Genomic DNA, 25,089 nt, shown 5'->3' on the forward strand with positions numbered 1-25,089 from the left:
ACCTTCAGTCGACATGCCTTTCGCTTTTCCATTGATGACCGCAGACTTTCATACTTCTGCGACTGTCAGTGCTTGTACTGTGACACGTGATACTGAAGTTGTGTTATTCCTGATTTTAACTCCCTTGTTGCACTACACCCCATGTTGAATTCTGCCACAGCATTACAAACAGCAATTTCAAGTCTCCTCCATGAAATAAAAATCACTTTTGGGCACTTCCTCCAGATAACAGAATGCAGAGACTCATTCTGATTTTGAGTAGCATCTGGATAGTAGCTCATCTGATGCCAGCCTTTCATAAATAGGCATAACCTTTACAACTAGAGGTTATGAAAGCGTTACAGCCATTTTGTCATGGCTCTGTGGGGTTTTACCTGCTGTGATACTTGATTGTTAAAGCACCAAGACTCAGAACCTTAAAGACACTTTGGGCCGATTGCAGAAACGATGACTAGTTTTAAGACTTATACATCGTCTACCTAAACAACGTCTAAATCATTCACGATCTTCCATTGCATAAACAATGTTCAGTCGATATTTAACTAGACATCCCTTAAAGTTTCAATTTTGGTTTGAAAATGGAGACAGAAGTATCTTTCATGCAACTCTTTGCTTGTCGCAACCAATGAAATTCGTCTGTGTTCCTACACATTACTCAAATATGGCTGAGCATGACTTGCCCACAGGTAAGAGTATCTCTTTCGGTGCAAATTAAATCTCATAATATTATCGACACTAAAGCGACACTCCACCGTTCGGGGAAGTGTATCTTTCATTATAGCGTTGTTACAGTGAGTGTAATCTACTCATAAATACAGTAGCTTCGACGAAGAGAAGATGAAACAATAGTAATGTGTAACAGAGTGTGTTGTACGGGCCATATAGCTGTAGCTTGCATTCTGGAGATCGTAGATTCGAAACGCATCATCGGCAGCGGTGAAGATTGTTTTCCGTAGTTTCCATATTTTTACACCAGGCAAATACTAGGGCTGTTATTATGGCCACGGCTCTTCTTCCCCAGTCCTCTTTAAACGATAATCACCACCACTTGCCTTTAACTAACTGATAGTTGCCGAAAACCTAATGCGATTATATATATAAAAATCCCATATAACCTACTTTTTCGTTTTCACTATTATGTGTGTTTATGTGGCAGTAAATATAAGTGAATCCCTTCCGGTTGATGTATGTGACAGTCCTCAGACGATCGGGATACGTAATTGTGGGATGTATGTAGTCGAAGTGACCTACAATTCCATAGAAATTATCCCATATATATATATATATAATAAAATATATCGATTGCCAAGAATTGTATTCAAGTTGACAGTTACCGGACTGTCACTTTGTCAGTCTCAAGAAACAAGTCTCTCGTAAAGCGAAACCTTATTTTATGATTACCTCCCCGTGCATGTCAAACGCATTGCTGCGATTTAGCAGCGGGCGGCCCACAGAGAGGCCGTCAGACTAACCTTTCTTCCCGGAATCGTCTTGACATGATAATACAAATTACATATTTCACAGTACATAACCTCGGATTGTGATTCACTCCTGTCATTTGAGGTTAAAGAGTGCTCTCGGCAGTGTTTAAACATGACCGGTTGAACATCGGTTTTAGACAGTGTCTAAGTGATAAATAACGTCTCTGCAATGCCAGCCATACTTAGGCATTGTTTAACCGTAGATATTGTCTAAATGCCGTTCCTGCAATCGGCCCTTCCTGTGCTGGGCTTACTGCCAGTTGACATGTAGTGGCATAGAGTGGCATACGCCGCTTTCTTCATAATTATCTGCAATATTAGTTATGTTCTGTACTATTGCATTCCTATAATATCGTGGCATTAGTAAGACCACCTGTACGACCACCAAGTTGTACACCTTTCAGCTTCCAAGTCTGTACCACCTGTCGCAAGCCTGTTCCCATTCTCTTTGCTACATGGATGACACATTCCTCCATCAGAAAGCAGGACAATGTAGACCGACAGATGTAGGCCTTTTTGAATTATTCCTATGAAATGAAATAAAGAAATCTGCTTGAATACACCGCTAATGTGTACTAATCGTGAGTCGAACGAAAGTGGGCGTTTAAAGTCTGCACGCCAGGCATTTAAAAGCTATGCTAGAGCTTTAAAAATGGCGGAATTTGGATAAAAACACTGCTATCTAATCCGCAAGGGGTAGGGTTGTATTAATATGAAAAAAAACAAAAATCGATATTTTTCATATATTTTGCCAAAAATTCAGTCCCAGTGTCCCTTACGACTACAGCTGCTGTGTTTTGCATTTTTTATTACGAGTTGACTTCTTACTTTGGAAAATTTCCAGTGTGCACTGGTAGTGTTGAATGTTCATGCGTTATAATTAAGTGGATACTTTTGATTGTTGCGACCAGAAGGAATGCCTTATAACTATGGTTCTTAGTGAGATCGGCTTATTGAAGTGTTTATAAATGATTACTATGGAATTTTTTTGTGATATAGTGAAAAGTAGTGTTTTACGCACATTTTATTGAAAATTGAATACAGTCTGGGTGATTTCGGACAATGCCTAGAAATTATCAGAGGATGAAAAGAGCTACGTCAAGGTGTATTTACGACACAAAACTATTAGAAAAAGCCGTAGGCCTACGTGATATTAAAAGTGTGCACCTTTTTTCATGGCACGTTATTCATTACTCGTGTTCTGGTTCATACTCGAACCTGTATATCCGTTTTTCTTATGCTTGATTCAGTCACTTTACAAAAGTCAATGTTTCCTAGTTTTGTCGTCAGATGTCAGTGCCACGCCATCTTTAATTTCCAGGCCTTGCTTCCTGTCGTAATGATGCAATGATGGTTATTCCCTGTTTTATTTCAATGGAATCGAAGAGTGTAAACAAGATGGACTCCACACTAAACGAGACTGCTTTTCTGACCTATCAGAAGGTTTTTAGCAGATTTAAACAATGGTTTTCCCTATATGACTATTTCAATTGTTCCTTTATATTTCTCAGATACGTACATTTTATTCTATCTTTTTGGTACATTGATTTTTATTTTACCCTTTGGTGTGTGGTGTTCTGTCCTTGAGCGCACGGTTTGTGTGTGTAAATGTGTCGAGCGAGTTATTTGCCTATTTGATGTACAGTCCCTGTGCTTTGAATTTATGTGCCTCTACATTTATTCTTCGATTACATGAGTGTTGGTCATTAGTGTCAGAACCTGTATAATTGACTCCGTACGGATTGTAACCTCGTATACCTCGTGTGTCTTAGTTTGCCTATCGCATGAACCTTGTGTTCGATGCTTCTCATTTCTACGGAATGCTGTATCCCTTATATTGAGACAGTCTGTTTGGTAACCCGGCTTGATGGGGAGACCGTCGTGTGTGTAATTGCCCTTGGAATGGACCGATGGCTTCGCGCCACATATTTATTATTGTGTTCGGGCAGATGCTCGTGCGTGTGTGGGTGTTGTGTGTATGAATTGGACGGAGCAGTAGCCGCACTATATTATGTATATTTTGCCCTTATTAATTCATGTGATTTTGTTTATATTGCTCCTCCATTTTTGCTCGTACCTGACCAGGCCTTGTGACTGACTTATTTTTGATGGCTGGCATTTTATTTCTCATTACCAGTTTTCTTTTTCTTATTCTTCTGCTTACTTGACTGTTGATGTGCACAATCTCTTGGTTTCCAGCCACAGAGGTTCACAACTGATTTTCTCAGCCCCCTTTGTCCTCTTTGACGCATGTATTTTTCTCCTTTCTGATGGGTCATCTTATGAATGCTTAATGAACTAAGAGTAACAATGTAAGTAAGAGAGCATCGACTGTGTTGGCGTCTTGGAAAGAAAAAAAATGAAGAGAGAAGCATGAAAGTATGGTGTAATTGAACTTTAAAAATTTGAGCTTTATTACCGTTAGCTAGGTGGTGGGAAGCTTGGTCGAGAAAGCTTGGATGTCATGCTCTATGTGTATGTATTTCTTTTTAACATTTTCTATTCGATATCCTACTTGCATGGTTCATTGATTAATTTTTCTTCTCAATTTACTCTTTCAATAAACTGGGAATTTGTGTGCTAATTTGCTTTTAATTCATAGTAGCGTTAGTCCTTTAGTATTATCACTATTATTAAGGGCCGGTATTATAATCAGGATTTAAACTGAAGATTGAGTTAAACTGTAACTTGAGTTTAAACCGATGTTGAGTTTTATAATGGCCGGCCTAAGTTAAACTGAGGTGAAGAAGGAAATACACGATCTTGGTAGCAGTGACTTGCGAGAAAAGGTGACTGTTGATAATGTTTTGCAGTGACTTGCAAGAAAAGATGACTATCAATAATGTTTATTTCTTGTAGGTAAAATGGCAAATACATATTTGCCAACCCTTCCGATTTACCCGGAAACTTTCCGGTTTTTAACTCGTCTTCCGATTTTCCGATTTATTTTTACTTCTTCCTATTTTTGACCAATGTAACTTCTAGTACGGCCAATACTCTTCCCCTAGGATAAATTCTTATGTGCTTGTGTAATTTATGAAAACTCATTTTCAAGCGTATTTATTTGCTGCTTTATTTCGTGAGTGTTTCGTCCGGCGCATTCGTGTATCGTATTTCCCGCTCACCACAGCAGCGTGTCCACTTTATACAGCGGGGGATTCGGAGCGGCAATTGTCCTGCAAGCAAGCAAGCAAGACAGGCTGGCGCGCGCTGGCGACTCAGTTAATCGGGATGAAGGAATGAGTTTGTTATTGTTCGGGTGCTTGTTAATATCGTTTCTATGCGTAATTTCGTGGGAGTTGTAGGCCACTTGTTTTTTCTTGCATTTCTATGCTTTCCCCCACTGCCAAAGTCGTATGTTAATAATGTATGGGACATATTGAATTGTTTTGTATGTGGTAGTTTCGCGTATTTAAGTGCATAATTTTAACGAGTTGAATTTTTTTAAGGGGGTTGTGTCGGTGACAGTTTCAGGTACTTTATTTTCTCGTTATGGCCAAAAAATATAACAAACATTATCTCAAGTGTTCAGAGATGCATATAAATTTCCGTTCATTTTACTACTACCGTATTCTCTCGCGTAATTAACTCCCTTGCATAATTTACGCATCCCAATGTTTTTTGGGTCCAAAGTGGAGAAAAAGAAATGTTCACATATTTGACGCACCCACAACTTCGAACATCCATCACGCTGCTCCGGATGCGTTTCGAAATAAAATGTCAACTACAGTGCTCAAGTAGCAGGCTTCCTATTGCGAAAGCTGGCAACGTGCTGTTATTAGCCGGCACTAGTTTTACGAGTGTTTCGGTTAGGGGACATCCTGTGATCTCAAAATTGTTTCAGTCCACAGTATTCGAGTAATACTGCATCATACTAACTCGCAATGATCAGTTACGCCGAAAAATACGGGAATAGGGCAGCGGGCAGCAATTGTTCAATGCCCAAATGAAACTTGCGCTTCAAGCGGCCAACAAGTCTTGCAAAGCATTTCGTGGACCAAAAAACGGCAAGTTTCCGCAAGTAGAGGAGGATCTGCTTAAATATATGATCTTGTTACTCAACGTTGGATAAGCCATTTCTCACGAAATGCAGTATTTTAAAGAATGTGAAATAACCGCAGCACATGGAATCAGTGTCTCGGATTTGAAGGTTAGCCGAGGCTTGATTAATTTTATGAAGAGAAATGGATTTCCGTTTCGACGGAGAACAGCATCATGCCAAAAAATGACGAATGATTTAAACCATTTTCATCGCTTTATGATTGAGAAGCGTAAAGTGAAGGAATATTTGATCTCCCTTATAGGAACCGCAGGTCCGACGGCAATCAGTTTCCATATGCCACGAATTCAAACAGTCGATAAGAAAGGAATATACAGTGTTACCGTGCGCGCTACCGAAAGCAAAAAACAACGATGCACTGCAATGCTTGCTGGAACAGCTGATGTCAGAAAGCTTGCACCTCACATTGTTCTAAAATGAAAAACAATGTCTAAAGCAAAATTTCCGCGAGTGATCCACGTTCGTATTCAATAAAAAGGGTGGATGGACATGTCACTCGTACAAGATTGGATGCGAACGGTTTGGGGTAATGTAGCAGGGTCCCTCCTTCGATGCCCGGCACTTCTCGTGTTGGACAGTTTTTTTTTTTTTTTTGCCGGTATGTCATTGTTGTGACATTACATGAATTGTACTTTTGTTAGTTCATGTTTATTTCAGTTCAGGTCCTATTGTCAGCTCGTAATGGGAAGAATATTTTCCAGTGTCGGTACTTCAATCCCACGTGTCTAACTTACCTGATGTACCCTATTTAACTTTTCAGAAAAATTCTCACGCCGGAATTTTACGCCAAATGACGATGAGTTGAAGCAGTTGTGTTTATATTATATTTGATGTATCTTTTAAATGTGAATGAATTGTAAATATCTGAATTCCTTGAATAATTTATGCATCCAAAGTTTTCGCCTGTATTTTTCGTCAAAAAAGTGCGTTAATTACGCGAGAAAATACGGTATTATGCATTTTGTTGCGCGTGTCTGTGTGACGTAAATATTATTATACGCAAGTGTCATTAGCCGGCCCCGTGGTGTATGGGTAGGGGGCCTGCCTCTTACCCGGAGGCCCCGGGTTCGATCCCGGCCAGGTCAGAGATTTTTACCTGGACCTGAGGGCTGGTTCGAGGTCCACTCAGCCTACGTGATTAGAATTGAGAAGCTATCTGATGGTGAGATAGCGGCTCCGGTCTAGAAAGCCAAGAATAACGGCCGAGAGGATTTCGTCGTGCTGACCACACGACACTTCGTAATCTGCAGGCCTTCGAGCTGAGCAGCGGTCGCTTGGTAGGCCAAGGCCCTTCAAGGGTTGTAGTGCCATGGGGTTTGGTTTGGTTTTAAGTGTCATTAATGAGAATGATTAGGTACATTTTCTTGTAACCATTTTTATGTTTGGGTAGTTCAAGATTTTAAATTTAATGGTCAATTCGCATTGTAACTGTAGATATATATGCCTTTTATCTTTACCTTTTTTCACCTAGACTGTGGTGGAATATACCGGTATGTGATGAAATCCAAGAATTAAAAAATCTTCCTATTTTTGGTTTCTAAAAGTTGGCAGGTATACAAATAAAAGCAATAAACGTTGTCCTAATTTTACTTGTAAGGAAATAGAATTGCTTGTGCAATTAGTACAGGAATATTTATATAGTCCGTGAAACAGTGGCCTTATGAATTACTCTGAAATTTCCCATTGTAATAAACATACTACGGGAGGCATAAAACCGCAATGCTATTAGTAGCTGACTGAGGGGTTCTACAGCATGATATCTGAAATAGAAGGAAGTTACTTTATTTTCTAAAATTTACACTTTTAACATTCAAACCTTTCAAAAAGTCAATTTTACATTCTTACCTTTTCGCTGCATGTTTTATTCTAGCACCAGTTTGCTGAAATAGGGTTATGACAGTCTGTTTTGTAAGTCTAAATCTATTTAAAAACAATTTTTCATTCCATATATGAAAGTAGCGTGCCCTTACTCGAAAAACTCATATTGCCCATGATCATTCAATAATTTGAATCACTTCTTCATCATCACTTAGTATTTCTTCAAACATTGATGGTTATGAATTTCATGTTTTTGGTCCGTATTGAACAATATATAAGTAATAATAATAATAACTTAAATGTTTCCACCTTTTCAATACGGCTGATGATGACCCCTAGATGGGTCGAAACTAGTACCGTATAATTTTGTAATTTTGTGAATATATTGTATTGAAAAGGTGGAAACATTTAAGTTATTATTATTATTTCTTCAAACACCTCGAAAATATCTTCGAGGTCCATTCGTTCTGCCATGTTGTAAAGTTATGTATTCTTAAACTTCAGTTTAAATGGTAGATGAGTGGCAGTAAAATTAATCTCTAGTTAAACTTAAGATTAAGTTTTATAATACACGACTAACAGATAAACCAACAGTTTAAACCTCTATTATAAAACCGGCCCTAAGGGACTGATCTCCAGTTCAAGGCTGATATATTGTCGCCTTTCCCCATCGTGATCGCTGGACCTCGTGTTATTTGTGCACTCATTTCCTCGCGTTTCCCGTATTGATTCTCTCGTTTGAACTCTTTTTCCGGGATACGAGTGCGGGTAGTGGCTCAAGTGGCGAGATGTCTTATAGGAAAGCATTTGATTTGTATGGTACACCTTGGCCCACCCTACAAAAGTGCAGAAATTACATCTGAAAAAATGGAAGGACAGTGCCATATAAATGATGAAGAAGGAAATGCTCAAAGAAGCTCGTAACCCTCCAACACAACCTGCTACTTCCCGTCGTCGCAAATGAAATGTTCTTCCTGGGAAGTCTATTTTTGGCCGTGACTTCCACCGAGATGAAAGCAGTGCGGAAATAAGTGACAGTGCTGGCGACAGCAGTGAAAATGAATGTGATGTAACACACAGTGAAGGTAATGACCAAAGTAATGATGTTCTGGTGTTGCATGAAGAGGCTTTCCTAATTACAGATTATAAATACAAGTGAGGAACAAAGAACATATGATTCAGTATTTTGAGGTGGCCTAAAATATTCATTCAAGCAATGTGGATGTCAAATACTTGCTCCCACATACAAACAGCAGGAAAGTGTTTGTGTTGCCTAACATCTCTCATGAGGATATAATAGATGAAGAACAAATTTCGAAAATACTTCCAGCCGAAGTTGAGAAGAGAGGAAAGTTTATCTTAAGAGAAAATGTATTTTAGATTAATAGGCCATGGCAGCTACATGTTCAGTGTACTGGTACACTCTTTTTGCATTATGATTTGTATCATTTGTAAGTAAAATAATCAGTAGGATTTCTGTGCAGTTTATAATTTAGCCTGGAAAATTTTACATTTAGGTTGTCAGAAAATAATGACCGGACAGTACACATTAAATTTTTCATTACAATGATTTTAACCAGCTAATCATATTTTGGACACCCTCAGAACACCTTAAATATCACAACACTAAAGCAGAAAGAACATAGAATTAAAATAAAGGACTATTTGTGTCCGAAATCACCCCGATGTAGGGGGTGAATTTGGAAACCCTTATTATTTTCTTAGGAAAACATTTGTTGGCGTAACTTATATTTTTCGTTTCTAGGGTATTGTATTAATTGGATATATTCCTCATTATTAGGATGATAAAAAATACAATTTGAGATTCCCTTCGTGAGTTAAGATGAATATAACCTCAAAACTGTCCGAAATTGCCCCGTTTGATGGTATGCAAATTGTGCTGTCATCGAAGCTGGTGTGTTATTTCCGTGAATCAGTTGGCGACCATGTTTTTGTTGTGGTAGTTTCGAACTTAGCAGCAAGCAAAGCAAAGATGCGACAAAATTTAAATATTATGAAAGGCATTCAGAAATAAATTTTGCGTGTGGTTACAACTTTATACTGGCGTGTGACTACAATCAACCATGTGATACCAATGTTTGTTACTGGGCATCGCAAAATTGGATTTTAAAATGCCGAAGGAAGCAGTTTCTGCTGTGGACAGACTTAAAGAATATCAGAATGAAGGATTTCTAATTTCTTGGGGCATTATGTGCAAATGTTGTGATTGCCGGTTTTATTATTATTTAGACAAACATTGTAATTGTAAATTAGACACTACTACTGCGTTTGTGAAAGCTAACATACCAGTAGAAAAACTAGACAATCCTAGTCTATTGTTGACTGGCAACCTAAAATTCCAAATTCAGGGGGAAATTTTTTCCAACAAGCATAGACTTCAACAATAGATCATAAAATTACAAGCTATGTGTGTTTGTTGTTGGTGCCTCTCTTATGGACTTACTTTAATTTCTTGGCAGGATATATGTACCCAACAATTCATGTACTTGCTGGGAAGCTAGATGACATTGAGGTAAAACTCAAGCTATTTGGTAGAGTATTCAACCAGACAATCTTCCAGAACTTGGAACAGCTTCCTCAAAAGATGCAGATAATGGTAAAGTCCAAGCTTATGTGTGTTGCTGTAGTAAAAGTCAGGACTTTAAAGACCATGGATTCAGCCAGGAAGGCTGCTGAAGCCATCGGGTTATTGTTTGATCCTTGGCATGCACCTAAGAACGTGTCTCCTACAGAACTGCACCAGTTTAAGAAGAAAGAGGATGGAGTCAACAGTTTTTAAAGGCTCACAGCATTTAGGTGACTTCCATCAAGAACCAAGTGCGTCAAGATAATGTAAATGTTCGAAAGATCCTCAATGGGATTAAGGCTAGCTCACAGAGACCAGGCAACTGCTGCATTAAAATGTGTGTGGTATCCATGTTCAGATGTGGATTCTGAAAGGTCATTTTCAAAATAGAGTCTCATAGTAAGTGGTAAGAGGCAATGATTGACAGCTACAAATGCTGACACACTGACCATGATCTACTTTCAATGATTTCACGCAATATTAGGATAAAACTGAAAAAGGTAACTCGTATTCACTGAAAATGTGTGTGTTGAGACGCATCATGGCGGTGAATGTAAAATGAAAGTGCAACTTCTTAAAAATGTTTTCTCATTCTTCCATAGGTATGTTTAATGGTTTACCTGTGCTATTTTGCTTTTTTTACTTTGTTTTATTAATTTTATAACTGTTTAAATGTAATTATTGCACAAACCTGAATGCTTTCAAAGTTTTAACACGTTTCCTCCTCCCCCCCCCCCCCCCAAAAAAACCACCTTTTGAATTTTAAATCAACAAATAATTTTTTAAAAAATAAACACACTTTCCAACACTTCTATCAGTGGGCTATTCCTTCTTTTATCAGTTCTTCCAGTTCTCAGCCCTTTACGATTTCATTTCTGCTTCCAAGCTTCAGCAGGAGGATGGAGCATACTTGCTCATTGAGAGGACCATTCTTGATAATGCTTCTCTCTTAACTTGACCTTGCATTCCCAGTTGTGGCTACTGGTCATTTTTTTATTGTTGTACAAAACTAGTAAACATATGGTAAGCTTCTCTGTACCTGAGAAATAATTCTTTGTTGATTAGTGCATGTGGAACGTTTCTTGTGCATTTTATTAATAATCTTCTTATTCATCTGCCTAGATATGAAGAGAACTATTTTACTCGCCTACCACTTACCAAGCAAGACCGTCACAGATCTCGGAAGATGGTTACGGTGGGCACCCTTGGGGATGAGCTTACTCGATTTGGTGACCTGAGAGCCCTTCAAGAAGGAGAGGGAATTTCTGGACCATCTGCAGCCAAAATAAGGAGAACCAGTAAAAGTAAAGGAAAGAAAGGTAACGCCTATAGATAATGTATGCAATTTTCCTTTTAACAATGACTGCATTGTCAATTAGCAATGACATTCATTATTATACTTAAAAGAACGTGTCCTGACTGACTGACTGACTCATTCATCATCGCATGTAATAAACTTCATGGTTGGTCTGTATTGAAAATTGTATATAAATTTGAAACAATTAAGTTTATTGAAGTGGTCAACCTGTTCAATACAATACATTCGTGAGAATGTTTATAACTTAAGCATGACACTTAAATTGGGACATATTTCGCCCTTGTTGTGGGCATCGTCGGCCTATCTCTCAGCCTCAAAATCAACTGTCATCGGGATCCCGATACATTCATATTAAACCATCATATAACTAAAATAGTATAAGTTAAAAATACAATGTGACGGTCCTTTACTGACAGGTAAACAAGATTTAGTGGAGTTCTTGAAAGAGTCTTTGAAATAATTTGTAAGATATCTGGTGTTGGCACATATTGAAATAATTATCATGTGGTTAGGCACTCTCAGTCTAATGAAACAATGTTTAACGTTTAAAGAATGCATTAACACTTGATACAAAATAAAACACTAGGTTAAGACACTATGTACAATACATTAACACTTGATATAAAATAAACACCATGTTAAGACACTATGTACAGTCACATGATAAAGATTTAAGTGAAAGTTGGTATTTTTAGTCTCTATTAAAAATAATGAAAACTGTGTTTTTTGTTTTAGGGAAATCCACTTGGGTGAGGGGTAAAAAATGACTTAACATGGGGTTGAATTCTTTTTATTAAGATACTGATACCTCAAAAACTGAGGATGATACAGACGTGAAAATTGGTCATTGGAATCTCCTTTAAAAATCAAGATACTTATTTTTTGTTTCCGGAAATCAAGTTGGAGGGGGAGGGATTGAAAAATAAGTTGAATTGTATGAAGATACTATTATCTCAAAAACATAAGATGTTGCAGACATGAAAATAGGTATTTGGAATATGCTTTTAAAGTAAAGAAACACATACTACTTTGATTCTGGAAAATCCAATGAAGGGGGGTAAGGAATTGAAAAATGAATTGAATTAATTGTATGAGGATACTTGCATCTAATAAAAACTTAAGTTGTTACAGACATGAAATTTGGTATTTGGATCTCCTTTAAAAACAAAGAAAAACACATTTAGGGGGAAATATCATTTTGGGGGCGGGGGTGAAAAGGAGTTGAATTCCTTTTATGAGGACACATATCTCAAAAACTGAAGCTGTTACAGTCGTGATAATTGGTATTTAGAAGATCATTTACTAATAAGGAAACAAGTTGTTTTGTTTTTGTTTTTCTGGAAAATTCACTTACCGGTAACGGGGCTGAGGGTGAAAGCAAGTGAAAAAAGTGAATTCTTTTTATGGGGATACTTATATCTTAAAACTGAATGTAACAGACATGAACATTGGTATTTGGAATCTCCTTTGAATATAAAGAAACATGGCTTCTTTTTTTGGTGGTGGTGGTGGGGTGAAAAAGGAGTTGAGACCAGTTGATTTTACTGTTCATTATGTACTTGATTCTGATCATAAACCGTTCATTTTTAATCTTTCCTAGGTTCGTTTTCAAGAGCCACCTTTTCCTTTGGAGAACTTAGTTAGATTACAGTAGATTCTCTTGGCATATAAATAAAAATTTAAACACATTTGAAGTAAACAATAGCAATGATATTTACCGTGCAATTGTTCACCTCTATAATAAGGTCAGTTATGCACAGAAGTATATAATTCGTATCGCCAGAAATCCTGTGCACTTGCCTACGCGTGACAATGGTGCTGGTCACATTGTCAGCAATGACAATGGCAGCAGATGTAATTTACCACCAAGTAGTGGTCTGCCGGGCTGAATGGCTCAGACAGTTAAGGCGCTGGCCTTCTGACCCCAACTTGGCAGGTTCGATCCTGGCTCAGTCCGGTGGTATTTGAAGGGGCTCAAATACGTCAGCCTCGTGTCAGTAGATTTACTGGCACTAAAAGAACTCCTGCGGGACTAAATTCCAGCACCTCAGCGTCTCCGAAAACCATAAGAGAGTAGTTAGTGGGACATAAAACAAATAACATTTTTTAAAAAAATTATTAAGTAGTGGTCTTGCTATAGTAGCCCCTGTGTATAAAGGAAAGGGTGATAGACATAAAGCTGAAAATTACAGGCCAGTAAGTTTGACATGCATTGTATGTAAGCTTTGGGAAGGCATTCTTTCTGATTATTTTAGACATGTTTGTGAAATTAATAACTGGTTCGATAGAAGGCAATTCGGTTTTAGGAAAGGTTATTCCACTGAAGCTCAACTTGTAGGATTCCAGCAAGATATAGCAGGTATCTTGGATTCTGGAGGTCAGATGGACTGTATCGCGATTGACCTGTCTAAAGCATTTGATAGGGTGGATCATGGGAGACTACTGGCAAAAATGAGTGCAGTTGGACTAGACAAAAGAGTGACTGAATGAGTTGCTATATTTCTAGAAAATAGATCTCAGAGAATTAGAGTACCGAGCTCGATAGCTGCAGTAGCTTAAGTGCAACCAGTATCTGGTATTGGGGAGATAGTAGGTTCGAACCCCACTGTCGGCAGCCCTGAAAATGGTTTTCCGTGGTTTCCCATTTTCACACCAGGCAAAAGCTGGGGCTGTACCTTAATTAAGGTCACGGCCGCTTCCTTCCTACTCCTAGCCCTTTCCTGTCCCATCGTCGCCATAAGACCGTATCTGTGTTGGTGCGACGTAAAGCAACTAGCAAAAAAAAAAAAAGAGAGAATTAGAGTAGGTAAAGCTTTATCTGACCCTGTAATAATTAAGAGGGGAATTCCTCAAGGCAGTATTATCGGACCTTTATGTTTTCTTATATATATAAATGATATGAGTAAAGGAGTGGAATCGGAGGTAAGGCTTTTTGCGGATGATGTTATTCTCTATAGAGTGATAAATAAGTTAAAAGATTGTGAGCAACTGCAACGTGACCTCGAAAATGTTGTGAGATGGACAACAGGCAATGGTATGTTGATAAACGGGGTTAAAAGTCAGGTTGTGAGTTTCACAAATAGGAAAAGTCCTCTCAGTTTTAATTACTGCGTTGATGGGGTGAAAGTTTCTTTTGGGGATCATTGTTAATATAAGGAAAGATCTTCATTGGGGTAATCACATAAATATGATTGTAAATAAAGGGTGCAGAAGTAGGAAAGATCACAATATGAAGATAAAGTTGGAATTCAAGAGGACAAACTGGGGCAAATATTCATTTATAGGAAGGGGATTTAGGGATTGGAATAACTTACCAAGGGAGACGTTCAATAAATTTCCGATTTCTTTGAAATCATTAGGAAAAGGCTAGGAAAGCAACAGATAGGGAATCTGCCACCTGGGCGACTGCCCTAAATGCAGATCAGTGTTGATTGATTGATTGATTGATTGATTGATTGATTGATTGATTGATTGATTGATTGATTGATTGATTGATTGATTGATTGATTGATTGATTGATCGATCTTGCTGCAGGGTCCAGGACTAATAATAATAATAATAATAATAACAACAACAATAACCTAAATTCAACTAATATCACCCACCCTAATAATAATAATAATAATAATAATAATAATAATAATAATAATAATAATAATAATAATAATTGCAATGTTCTGGACCATCATAAAAAATGTGTGGACCACGCTGGAAACGGGTCATGGCCGGGTAATGACTACGAATGCAGTCCGGCCGCGGGTTCAGTACCGCTAAGGCACTCAAGAAGACACCACATGAGATCTCCTCATGGATTTGATCCATATTAAAAATGCTTATAGGGAAACATGGCAAAGATTTAGAGACCCAACTGACCGGGCGGAATACCTGGAGCTAGCCCGGGGAGTACAAAATCGATTGCTGGAAAGAAAGATTGAAAATGGGTGGAACTTTGCCGTAATCTCCAGAAAACGAGTCAGATCGCGAATTTTTGGTGGATTCTCTCAGAAAACGAGTCAGATCGCAAATTTTGGCGGATTATATATGAAAGGTCTTCAGTTATAAATTTCAGTGTAATACAGTAGCGAAGCACGGGTATCTTGCTAGTCACTTACATTTTCTGAAATTCATTTTAGGAAAGTATTTAATGGATACAGTATATACTTATTTACTCTCATTATTTTCCCACCGTTTAAAATGTAGTGTCCAAAAATTGAGCAGAACAAATTGTGTGATGACTACGAAAAATACGGAAGTAAGCTTGTGATTAATATCAGACGCTTATAAAATTAACCCTCCTGTACTCGCGCAGAATTTTGTCACGCCAGTGCTCACGCAGGGTAAAATATTACCCCATTCTTTCATGTATATTTACTGTAACTTAAAAGTGAAATTATGCTATCGAAACAGACTTTCAACGTATTAGGTCGTGTTACGTACATGTAGTACGTGTTGAAGAGATGTTAAGTACAGAACAAAAATGGCCAACCGGACACCAGTGGGATCCGAACCCACAACCTCCCGATTTCGCGTCAGTTGCTCTACCAATTGAGCTATGGTGGCCTAGGTCATTTTTGTTCTGTTTGAAAGGATCTGAGCTACAGGTGTGGCACTGCTGCTAGCACACTGTAGAGTGTGTTTAAGTCGCCCGTTGTGGTGCATGTCAATGAATATTGAATTTTCACGACCGCGTTGTAATCGAAACAGACTTTCAACGTATTAGGTCATGTTACGTACATGTAGTACGTGTTGAAGAGATCCCACTGCATAACTTCAAAAAAGATAATTTCGTTCATAATAACACTCGAGTTCATGTAGTTTAAAAACTAGAAATATGAAAATCAATCACACTTCATTACTGTTTGAACACTGATGTTTAGTCTCTTTTAGTTACCATTGGTTTTCTTGTTGTCACACACGGTACTGAAATTGGTCTTGGGACACATACTTTTCACACAGCACACAAGAGTTTCCGCTTTTCCTGTCCCGAATTTTAGGATATAAAGCACATCGTCCGGATGATCCTGGTGTTTTTCTCTTCAAGGGTGGAGTCAGAGAGGTCTGGGAAATTTCTTCCTTACCATTTGAACTCATTTTCAAAACTTTCTCTGATTCTGCGAGGCAAACTACTTTGTGCCGCTCTAACAGCTATCCTAGGTTTCACCAGTTCCATTGCAATTGAGCTTTCATCAATAAAAAATTAAAGATGTCATTGGATCCGTAACGCCACGTGTTTTCAGCCTAGAGCCAGGCAAGTACAATGAAACTTAGTTGTGAACATGAGTACGAATGTTTTTAGGAGGCACTACGGTGCTCCATTTAGTCACACCATCAAGCCCATATATGTAATTTTGGCAGGGCCTGTTTGAAGTGTTGTCATTTTCACTCCCTGATGTATTGCCACAGTCCTCTTCAGGTAACTCACTAACATCCTGTTCTGAGAGTGAATCATGCTCTTCACCGTCGTCTTCTGAGTCCACTAATTCTTCGTCAGATAATTCAGAAAGGAGTTGACGAATTCGTTCCTGGTTCTTGCTAATGTTCCCGGCTATATCACAACTCATATTTACCGTCTAAAGTAACTAGTTGTTCTCACAATAAACACACATGCATGAATGAAAATAAACAAAAAATGAGTCTGCCAATTTACTTCCGCCAGTACTCGCATGGGGCAATATGTTACTCCAGTCAACTTTGTGTCACTGCCGGAAACGTACTGACGCCCGAAGATTTATGACAGACAGCTCAGGAGGCGGCACATTGTGTCCTTGAAAGGTACACAACAGCCCAATGTCCAGTACGTGACAGAAAAAAATCGGCGACAGTTTTCCAAAGGTTGAGGTAATTTATTACCCCGCGCAAGTACTGGAGGGTTAATATATATTGTACCCTACTACCTGTTTTTAATTATGCCTGGCTAAGCCCTTTTTGCATCAGGGTTGGGGAGCATCTGAATGGCCCTCTGAAGCTAAGTAACCCTTATTCTACAAAGACAGGCTCAGAGCACATAACTGTCAATGAGAACTATACCAAAGTAAAGGATAAAAGTCTAGTTTATTAATCTAAGACAAAGAAATCAAACCCAAGTAACACAAGACATATAAATCACTGTACAAATCATGTTGAAATAGCATAGGGTTACACCCCCTCTGTCATTAACACATTAATTGTTGCTTCTTGGGATAGGGATAAGTTACAGCACGGACATGGATAACAAATAAGTCTTATCAACTTTGGTCAAGAGAGCATTAATCAACAAGAAAGGACTAATATTTTGCAACTAAAAGAAATTATCCTGGCTTATACAGGCATGGCAAATTATACACACAAGTAAATATACTCCGGATGTGGGACCATCCGTATAACCCTAAAAAAGGCACAGATTCTAAGTGTTATGGTTGAAGCCGAAACAGCACAGGTGGGACTGAACCAACGACCTTCAAATGCACACGGTGCTATCAACCAAACAATTATTTATTCCCCATATCGTGATTACTAGAGATGGGAATTTGCCTATTTGCCTATTTTATTCCTGTGTTCAGAAACGTAGGCTTTTGAGATATAAATCCATTTTAGGGTCCTTTAAGCTAGATTTCATTGGTTTTATTGTGCCTATAACTGCCTATTTCAGGGGTTTGTGCCTATTTGGAGGATAATTGCCTATTTAATTCCTTTTTAATCTATTTTAAAGACACCGAATTTCTTCCAGTGCAAGCCAAGCTTGCTGTAAGGTGATAAGTTCGTTTGTTCCTTTTATCTTTTTGTGACTGAACTACGATCTCATTTCATTATAGCATTTATAGGCCTATTAATTTACGTATTATGGAAAGTTGTTTTCTTGCAATGCTGTATTAATCGTGAACTTTCAAAATATATATTGCTAAAACGTAAATAATAATTTAATTACTGAACGAGGAGTTAGAACGCCGGTGGTCTCTTGTCACAAAGTGGATGAAAATTAAAAATCGGTATTTTGAACTCTGATTCCATTCCCGTGAAAATAGAGATTTACAACTGAAAAATTTTCTTTCTTTTTTCCTTTCTTTCTTTCTTAATCTGTTTACCCTCCAGGGTAGGTTTTCCCCTCAGACTCAGCGAAGGATCCCACCTCTACCGTCTCAAGGGCAAGGTCCTGGAGCATGAGACTTTTGGTCAGATGATACAACTGGGGAGGAGAACTAGTACGTTGGCCAGACAGCGTCACCTTCTATGCTGAATAGGGGCCTTATGGAGGTATGGGAAGATTGGAAGGGACAGGCAAAGAAGAGGGAAGAAAGTGGCCGCGTCTTTAAGTTCGGTACCATCCCAGCATTTTCCTGGAGGAGAAGTGGGAAACCACAGAAAACCACTTCGAGGATGGCCGAGGTGGGAATCGAGTCCACCTCTACTCATTTGACCTCCCAAGCCTGAATGGACCCCGTTCCAGCCCTTCGTGCCACTTTTCAAATTTCGTGGCAGAGCCGGAAATCGAACCCGGGCCTCCGTGGGTGGCGGCTAATCACGGTAACTACTACACCACAGAAGCAGACTGCAACTGAAATGTCATTTTTAAAAATCGTGAGTAACTTTCACCAGCGCTATGCGTAGGCTCCAGTGAACTCTATTAACGCTTACGCTAAGCCTTCGCGAAACCTAGGTTGAAGATCGAATGTGGTGCAGCTAGGACGATGTCACAGAGGCTAGACATACAAGATGGCACGGCTTGGACGATGTCACAGCGTATTTAACAAGGCTACAAAGACTATCTTTACAAGACCAGGCCAGTGAAAAGACCGTTGGTCTGGATTGGTGAGGTCCGGTTAGTAACCTTCCTGCAGGGGGCGGGGGCAAGCAAAGAGAGTCCGGGGTGCGTAAGCTTTAGCATCCCATCTAGAGTCTTGCTAAATTGTGACAAAAAGTAAGTTTATGGGCGCATTCCACGACAATATCAAATCACGCGGTTTTCTAATTTTCAACGAGGGTGGCAGCCTTCTGGGCACATGTGATGCAGGATCTATTGCAGGCAACAGAAAACAGTCTTTATGATAGCTGACCTGGCTGACCAAATCCGGCGAATAGAAACATATAAAATGTTAACAAATCTGAGATTTATAGTGTCTCCGTTTGAATTCTTCTATAAAACGAAATGAAATGGCGTATGGCGTTTAGTGCCGGAACTGTCCAAGGACAAGTTTGGTTCGCCAAGTGCAGGTCTTTTGAACTGACGCCCGTAAGCGACCTGCGCGTCGTGATGACGATGAAATGATGATGAAGACGACACATACAGCCAGCCCCAGTGCCAGCGAAATTAACCAAATTAACCGGAAATCGAACCCCTGACCCCTGTGACCAAAGGCCAACATTCTAACCATTTAGCCATGGAGCCAGCCAATTCTTCTATATAAGTAAATGAAATGAAATGGTGTATGGCGTTTAGTGCCGGAAGTGTCCAAGGACAAGTTCGGTTCGCCAAGTGCAGGTCTTTTGAACTGACGCCCGTAAGCGACCTGCGCGTCGTGATGACGATGAAATGATGATGAAGACGACACATACACCCGGCCCCCGTGCCAGTGATGGTTAAAATTCCCGACCCTGCCGGGAATCGAACCCGGGACCCCTGTGACCAAAGGCCAGCACGCTAACCATTTAGCCATGGAGCCCGACTCTATATAAGTAAGAATACTGCTAGGGGGAGCTTGGTAAGTTTCTGGCAAGCATATAGGAAGGATCTCTCCTCTACGCTACTCAGGTATCGTTTCACGTCATTTTAATTATTTTTTCACCCGGTGAACTCGACAGGAAACAGCCAGATTATAACTGAACATTTTTGAGGACATATTTCCTTGTAAATTACGAATGTGTACTTCTAGAAAAATCACCTCCCATAGTCTTTCTCTTTTTTTTTTATGAAATAAATGCATGTTTATACTGTCCGACTCGTCTGAATGGTCAGCGTACTGGCCTTCGGTTCACAGCGTCCCGGGTTCGATTCCCGGCCGGGTCGGGGATTTTAACCTTAATTGGTTAATTCTAATGGCTCTGGGGCTGGGTGTGTGTGGCGTTTTCAGCATTAGAAATCATCCTAGGTAGGGCCCTCATCTTCACAGATATGCAGGTCGCCTAATAGGCCGTCTACGAGAAATAGACCCGCACCAAGCCTCTCCGGAAGCCATAAGCCATTATTATGTTTATACTAAGCATTATTGCCAATTCGCCCAGCTGTAGAAATATACAAACATTGAAATTTGTCAATTTTATTATTTTTCAGATCAAGTGTGAAAAGATACCATATAGATCAACATAAAAAAACTGTGATACATTTGATACGATTACAGAAAGCGTTGTCATCGCAGCTTTTCTACCAGTCCGCTATGAACAGCGACCAGCAACTATTTTCTATAGACCTGTGCATTGCAATGGTGGGAGCTAATATCCCCCTGCATAAACTGGAGCATCTTCAAACTTCAACAAGCTGCCGAGAGCAACTACCTAGTTGGAGACGAGTGGCTTCCCCCGGTTGAATCATTTAGGGTTGTGGAAGAAGTCAGGAGAAGTTTTGACCAAACCTCTGGGAAGGTAGCCACTGTCAGCAAAAGTTCCATAAGAGTCCTGCAGCAGAATCCATGATGGAAAGGGACGGTAAAAGTAGCCAGGGTGCTTCGAGGTGAGGTAGATGAAGCGGTTGAACTAAAGCAGATTAAGTGGCTTCATTGAAATTTTCTCCAATCACTTCCTGTGATTTTGAGAGATTTCTCTCAGTACAAAACATTCTGCCTGACAGGAGAACAAGATTGTTACCGGAAAACATTGAAACGTTGCTTGTTGTAAATTCCTTTTATTGTAATTGAGCGTGTTCTTAAATTATAAGTTTTTCATGCCTATTTTGTTGCCTATTTTGCACGTTAGTGCCTATTTTAGCTAATTTAAGAGCCTATTTTAACTGTTTTTAGTGCCTATAATTCTCGTCTCTAGTGATTACAATATTATATACAATATGTACAACAACCGTCTGAAGTTCATAATTAAAGTTCCATATCAAAAGTAACCAAACAATGAACAAGTCTTCCGGCACCTCGATGTCTCGAAAAACCGCAAAAATAGTTAGTGGAATGTAAAGCCAATAACGTGTTATTATTTAATTATATAAGCTCTGTTTGGTTCAGTAACCCAGATTCCCTGCTGCTGACCTACAGAACAAGGTAAGCCTAAATTCTTAAATCATTCAACACAGCAGGAGTCTTCCCCTCGGCCAGATGCACCCAACAGAAAACACACGTAAAACATCGTCAACAGGCATATTTCAACCTGCACACATTTTACTTCCTCGTGTTTGTGTCTGTCAGGTTATCAGCCTAGAGGCTGGTTGGATCCTCAAAGCACCACCAAAGGTTATATGGTTATAGGGAAACTGCAAAAAACAGCTGGCATCGCCAAAATGGGGCGTACTAAGCAAGACGAGGTGTGAGGTAGTTTGCCATTGAAATGAAATGGCGTATAGCTTTTAGTGCTGGGATGTGTCCAAGGACTTTGGCTCACCAGGTGCAGGTCTTTTGATTTGACGCCCATAGGGTTACCTGCGCGTCTAGATGAGGGTGAAATGATCATGAAGACGACGACGTGCCAGGGAGATTAACCAATATGGTTAAAATTCCCGACCTGCCGGGAATCGAACCCGGGAACCCTGTGGGCAAACGCTAACCATTTAGCCATGGAGCCAGACAGTTTGCCATTGCTTTCCTCACTGGGCCAGACCGTGCTATTGCAGCACAACTGACCTTAAGGACAACACCTTTCTTGACACTCAGACGCACAGGTCATGCTCCGAATGTTATTACTCAGCACCACCCATACCCCAGTAGCGTCCGTATTTTCACAGCCATGGATGAGACTGGGACTTAGGTGGAAGCTACACTTTACTCTGGCCTGTGCCAAGAAACAGATGAAAAAGTACTGCATCCATCAAGAAATGGCACTAGCCGGAACTTCCTCATTACATGAAATAAAATTGTTAACACTCTTGCACTCGTAAGATAGGAAAACTCAGCGCACCGATCTATCGGCGCGAGAGGTTATGGTGAGAACGCTAACGGCGCTGATACATCGGCTCTGTCCTATTTAGGGATTTTGGTCCTTTATATGGGGAAGGGCCAGTGAATACCTTGCCTGGTATACTAATCAGTGAGATACCTCGATAGTTGTTGCAATCCTCCTTGTTCTGTTGCTTATAGATAGGTGCAATTACTGCTTTTGTCCAATCTGAAAGTACCTTACCAACACTCCATGCTAATCTTATTATTACCGAGCTCGATAGCTGCAGTCGCTTAATTGCGGCCAGTATCCAGTATTCGGGAGATCGTGGGTTCGAACCCCACTGTCGGCAGCCCTGAAGATGGTTTTCTGTGGTTTCCCATTTTCACACCAGGCAAATGCTGGGGCTGTACCTTAATTAAGGCCACGTCCGCTTCCTTCCCACTCCTAGCCCTTCCCTGTCCCATCGTCGCCATAAGACCTATCTGTGTCGGTGCAACGTAAAGCAAATAAATAACAAAAAAAAAAATCTTATTATTCTGTTAAACCATTTCATCCCTGCCTTCCCACTGTACTTGACCTTTTCAGGTATAATTTCATCTATTCCTGCTGCTTTATGACAATGGAATTTATTTACCATCCTTTCCACTTCCGCAAGCATAATTTCACGAACATCAATTTCCTCCTCCCCGTGAGCTCCGTTGTTCGCGACACCACCATGAAGATTTTCAAAATATTCCCTCCACCTGTCCAGTGATTCCCTGGGATCTATTATGTGTTCATCTGAATTACCCAAAACACTGTTCAATTCCTTTTTCCCTCCCTTCCTAAGATTCTTTATTATTGTCCAGAAAGGTTTCCCTGTTGCTTGACCTAGCCTTTCCAGGTTATTACTAATATCTTCTCACTACTTTTTGTATTCATCAACTATTTGTTTCGCTCTGTTTCTTTCATCTATGTACAATTCCCTGTCTGCATCAGACCTTGTTTGGAGCCATTTCTGATAAGACTTCTTTTTACATTTACAAGCTGTTCTCACTTCTTCAATCCACCAAGATGTTCGCTTTTCCCCATCTTTACACACAGTTGTTCCTAGACATTCCCTTGCTGTTGCTACTACAGCATCCCTGTATCCCACCCATTCTCTTTCTATATACTGAACCTCCTTACTGTCCACTGTTCAGAACTTCTCTCGCTAATTATATCCATGTATGTATGTATGTTCAGTCCGTTAGCGATGCCGCTGGTGGGATCCTCAACAGCTCTGCCATAAGCTGTCATAGATGGCCTAGGCATCACTGAAGAGGCGTACTAGGGAAATTAGGAGTGAGGTAGTTTCCCATTGCTTTCCTCACCGAGCCAGAGTTGCTATTACATATCAGTCTGCCAAGCCCACTGAAATGCATACACCAACCGACCCTATGAGCAACATTTTCACGCCATTCATGGCAGGGACTGGCTGCGTAAGGATTGGCATTACTAGCATCGCTCATACCTCAATCACTTTCATATTGTCAAAGCCAAGGATAAGACAGAGACAGATCTATGAAAGTAACAAAATTGCTCTAGCCTATACCAGAAGACATAGTGCACTGTAAACACTAGGTCCTTGTTCTGGAAATTTTCTACCCTTATTTGTTTGCAGACAGATTTCACTTTCTCTGCCCTAGGCCTAGAGATACTTAGTTCACTACAGATCAGATAGTGGTCTGTTTCATAGAAAAATCCCCAAAAAACCTGTACATTCCTAACAATTTCCTGAATTCAAAGTCGGTTAAGATATAATCTATTATGGATCTGGTAGCCCTAGCCTTCCATGTGTAGTGGTGAATAGCCTTATGCTTGAAGAATGTATTCGTAACTGCTAATCCCATACTAGCACAGAAGTCCAGCAGCCGCTTCCCATTCCTGTTAGCTTCCATATCTTCCCCACATTTACCAATCACCCTTTTGTAACCTTCAGTTCTATTTCCAACTCTCCTATTGAAGTTGCCCATTAGCACTATCCTATCCTTGCTGTTGACCCTGATTATGATGTCACTCAGTGCTTTATAACTTGTCAATTTCATCCTCATCTGCACCCTCACATGCTGAATACACCGAGACAATTCACGTCCTAATTCCTCCAACTGCCAAATCTACCCACATCATTCGCTCGTTTACGTGCCTAACAGTAACTATGCTGCGTGCAGTTTTATTCCTGATGAACACTTTAACACCCGTCAAGTACACTTTATAATCTCCTATCTCTTCCTCGTTATCTCCCCTTACCCAAATATCATTTACTCCTGGCACATCCAGATGCATCCTCTTTGCTGACTCAGCCAGGTCTCTTCTTCCATAAGCCCCATTAATATTGATAGCTCCCCATCGAATTCCATTTTGTTCGCTAAGTTGTATCCAAGGAGTCCCTCGCCTATCAAATGGGAGTGGAACTCCGTTACTCCCATCGGTCCGAGGCTTGCTTAAAATGTTCTGAGCTTGGTAGATTCATGAAGCAGGATGCTACCCTACTTACACATAGTCCAGGTGAGGATCTCTACTCTAACGGGTTAGGGACTCCAGTGGATTGTATAGCCCTAGCTGCCTGAGCACAAGGAGGGCTGTGACTCAGAATATGTCAAAGATGCCCACTCCCATTCCGTAGCAACTGGTATCCTGACTCTCAGACCACTTACTAGGCCACTCAGCCTTTGCCCATGGTTCACGAACTAGGACGTGACTACAGTAACCCACACCATGAACCATAGAATTCTAATCATTGGATTCATTGTGGAAATATTTTTAACTTTCAGTATTGTGAGTTGAATCCACTGATTAT

The 25,089-nt window shown here is 39.9% G+C and overlaps 1 protein-coding gene across 1 annotated transcript in view; it reads left to right on the forward strand.

The window, feature by feature from the left end:
- Window positions 1-25,089, forward strand: part of LOC136871644 (neuroguidin) — a 120,533-nt gene that overhangs the window by 68,499 nt on the left and 26,945 nt on the right. Inside the window, exon 7 of the mRNA XM_067145123.2 lies at window positions 11,069-11,265. Coding sequence (XP_067001224.1) covers window positions 11,069-11,265 — 197 coding nt within the window. The remainder of the gene's footprint in view (window positions 1-11,068; window positions 11,266-25,089) is intronic.

This window comes from Anabrus simplex, chromosome 4, assembly GCF_040414725.1.
Source record: "Anabrus simplex isolate iqAnaSimp1 chromosome 4, ASM4041472v1, whole genome shotgun sequence".
NCBI classification, from domain to species: Eukaryota; Metazoa; Arthropoda; class Insecta; order Orthoptera; family Tettigoniidae; genus Anabrus; species Anabrus simplex.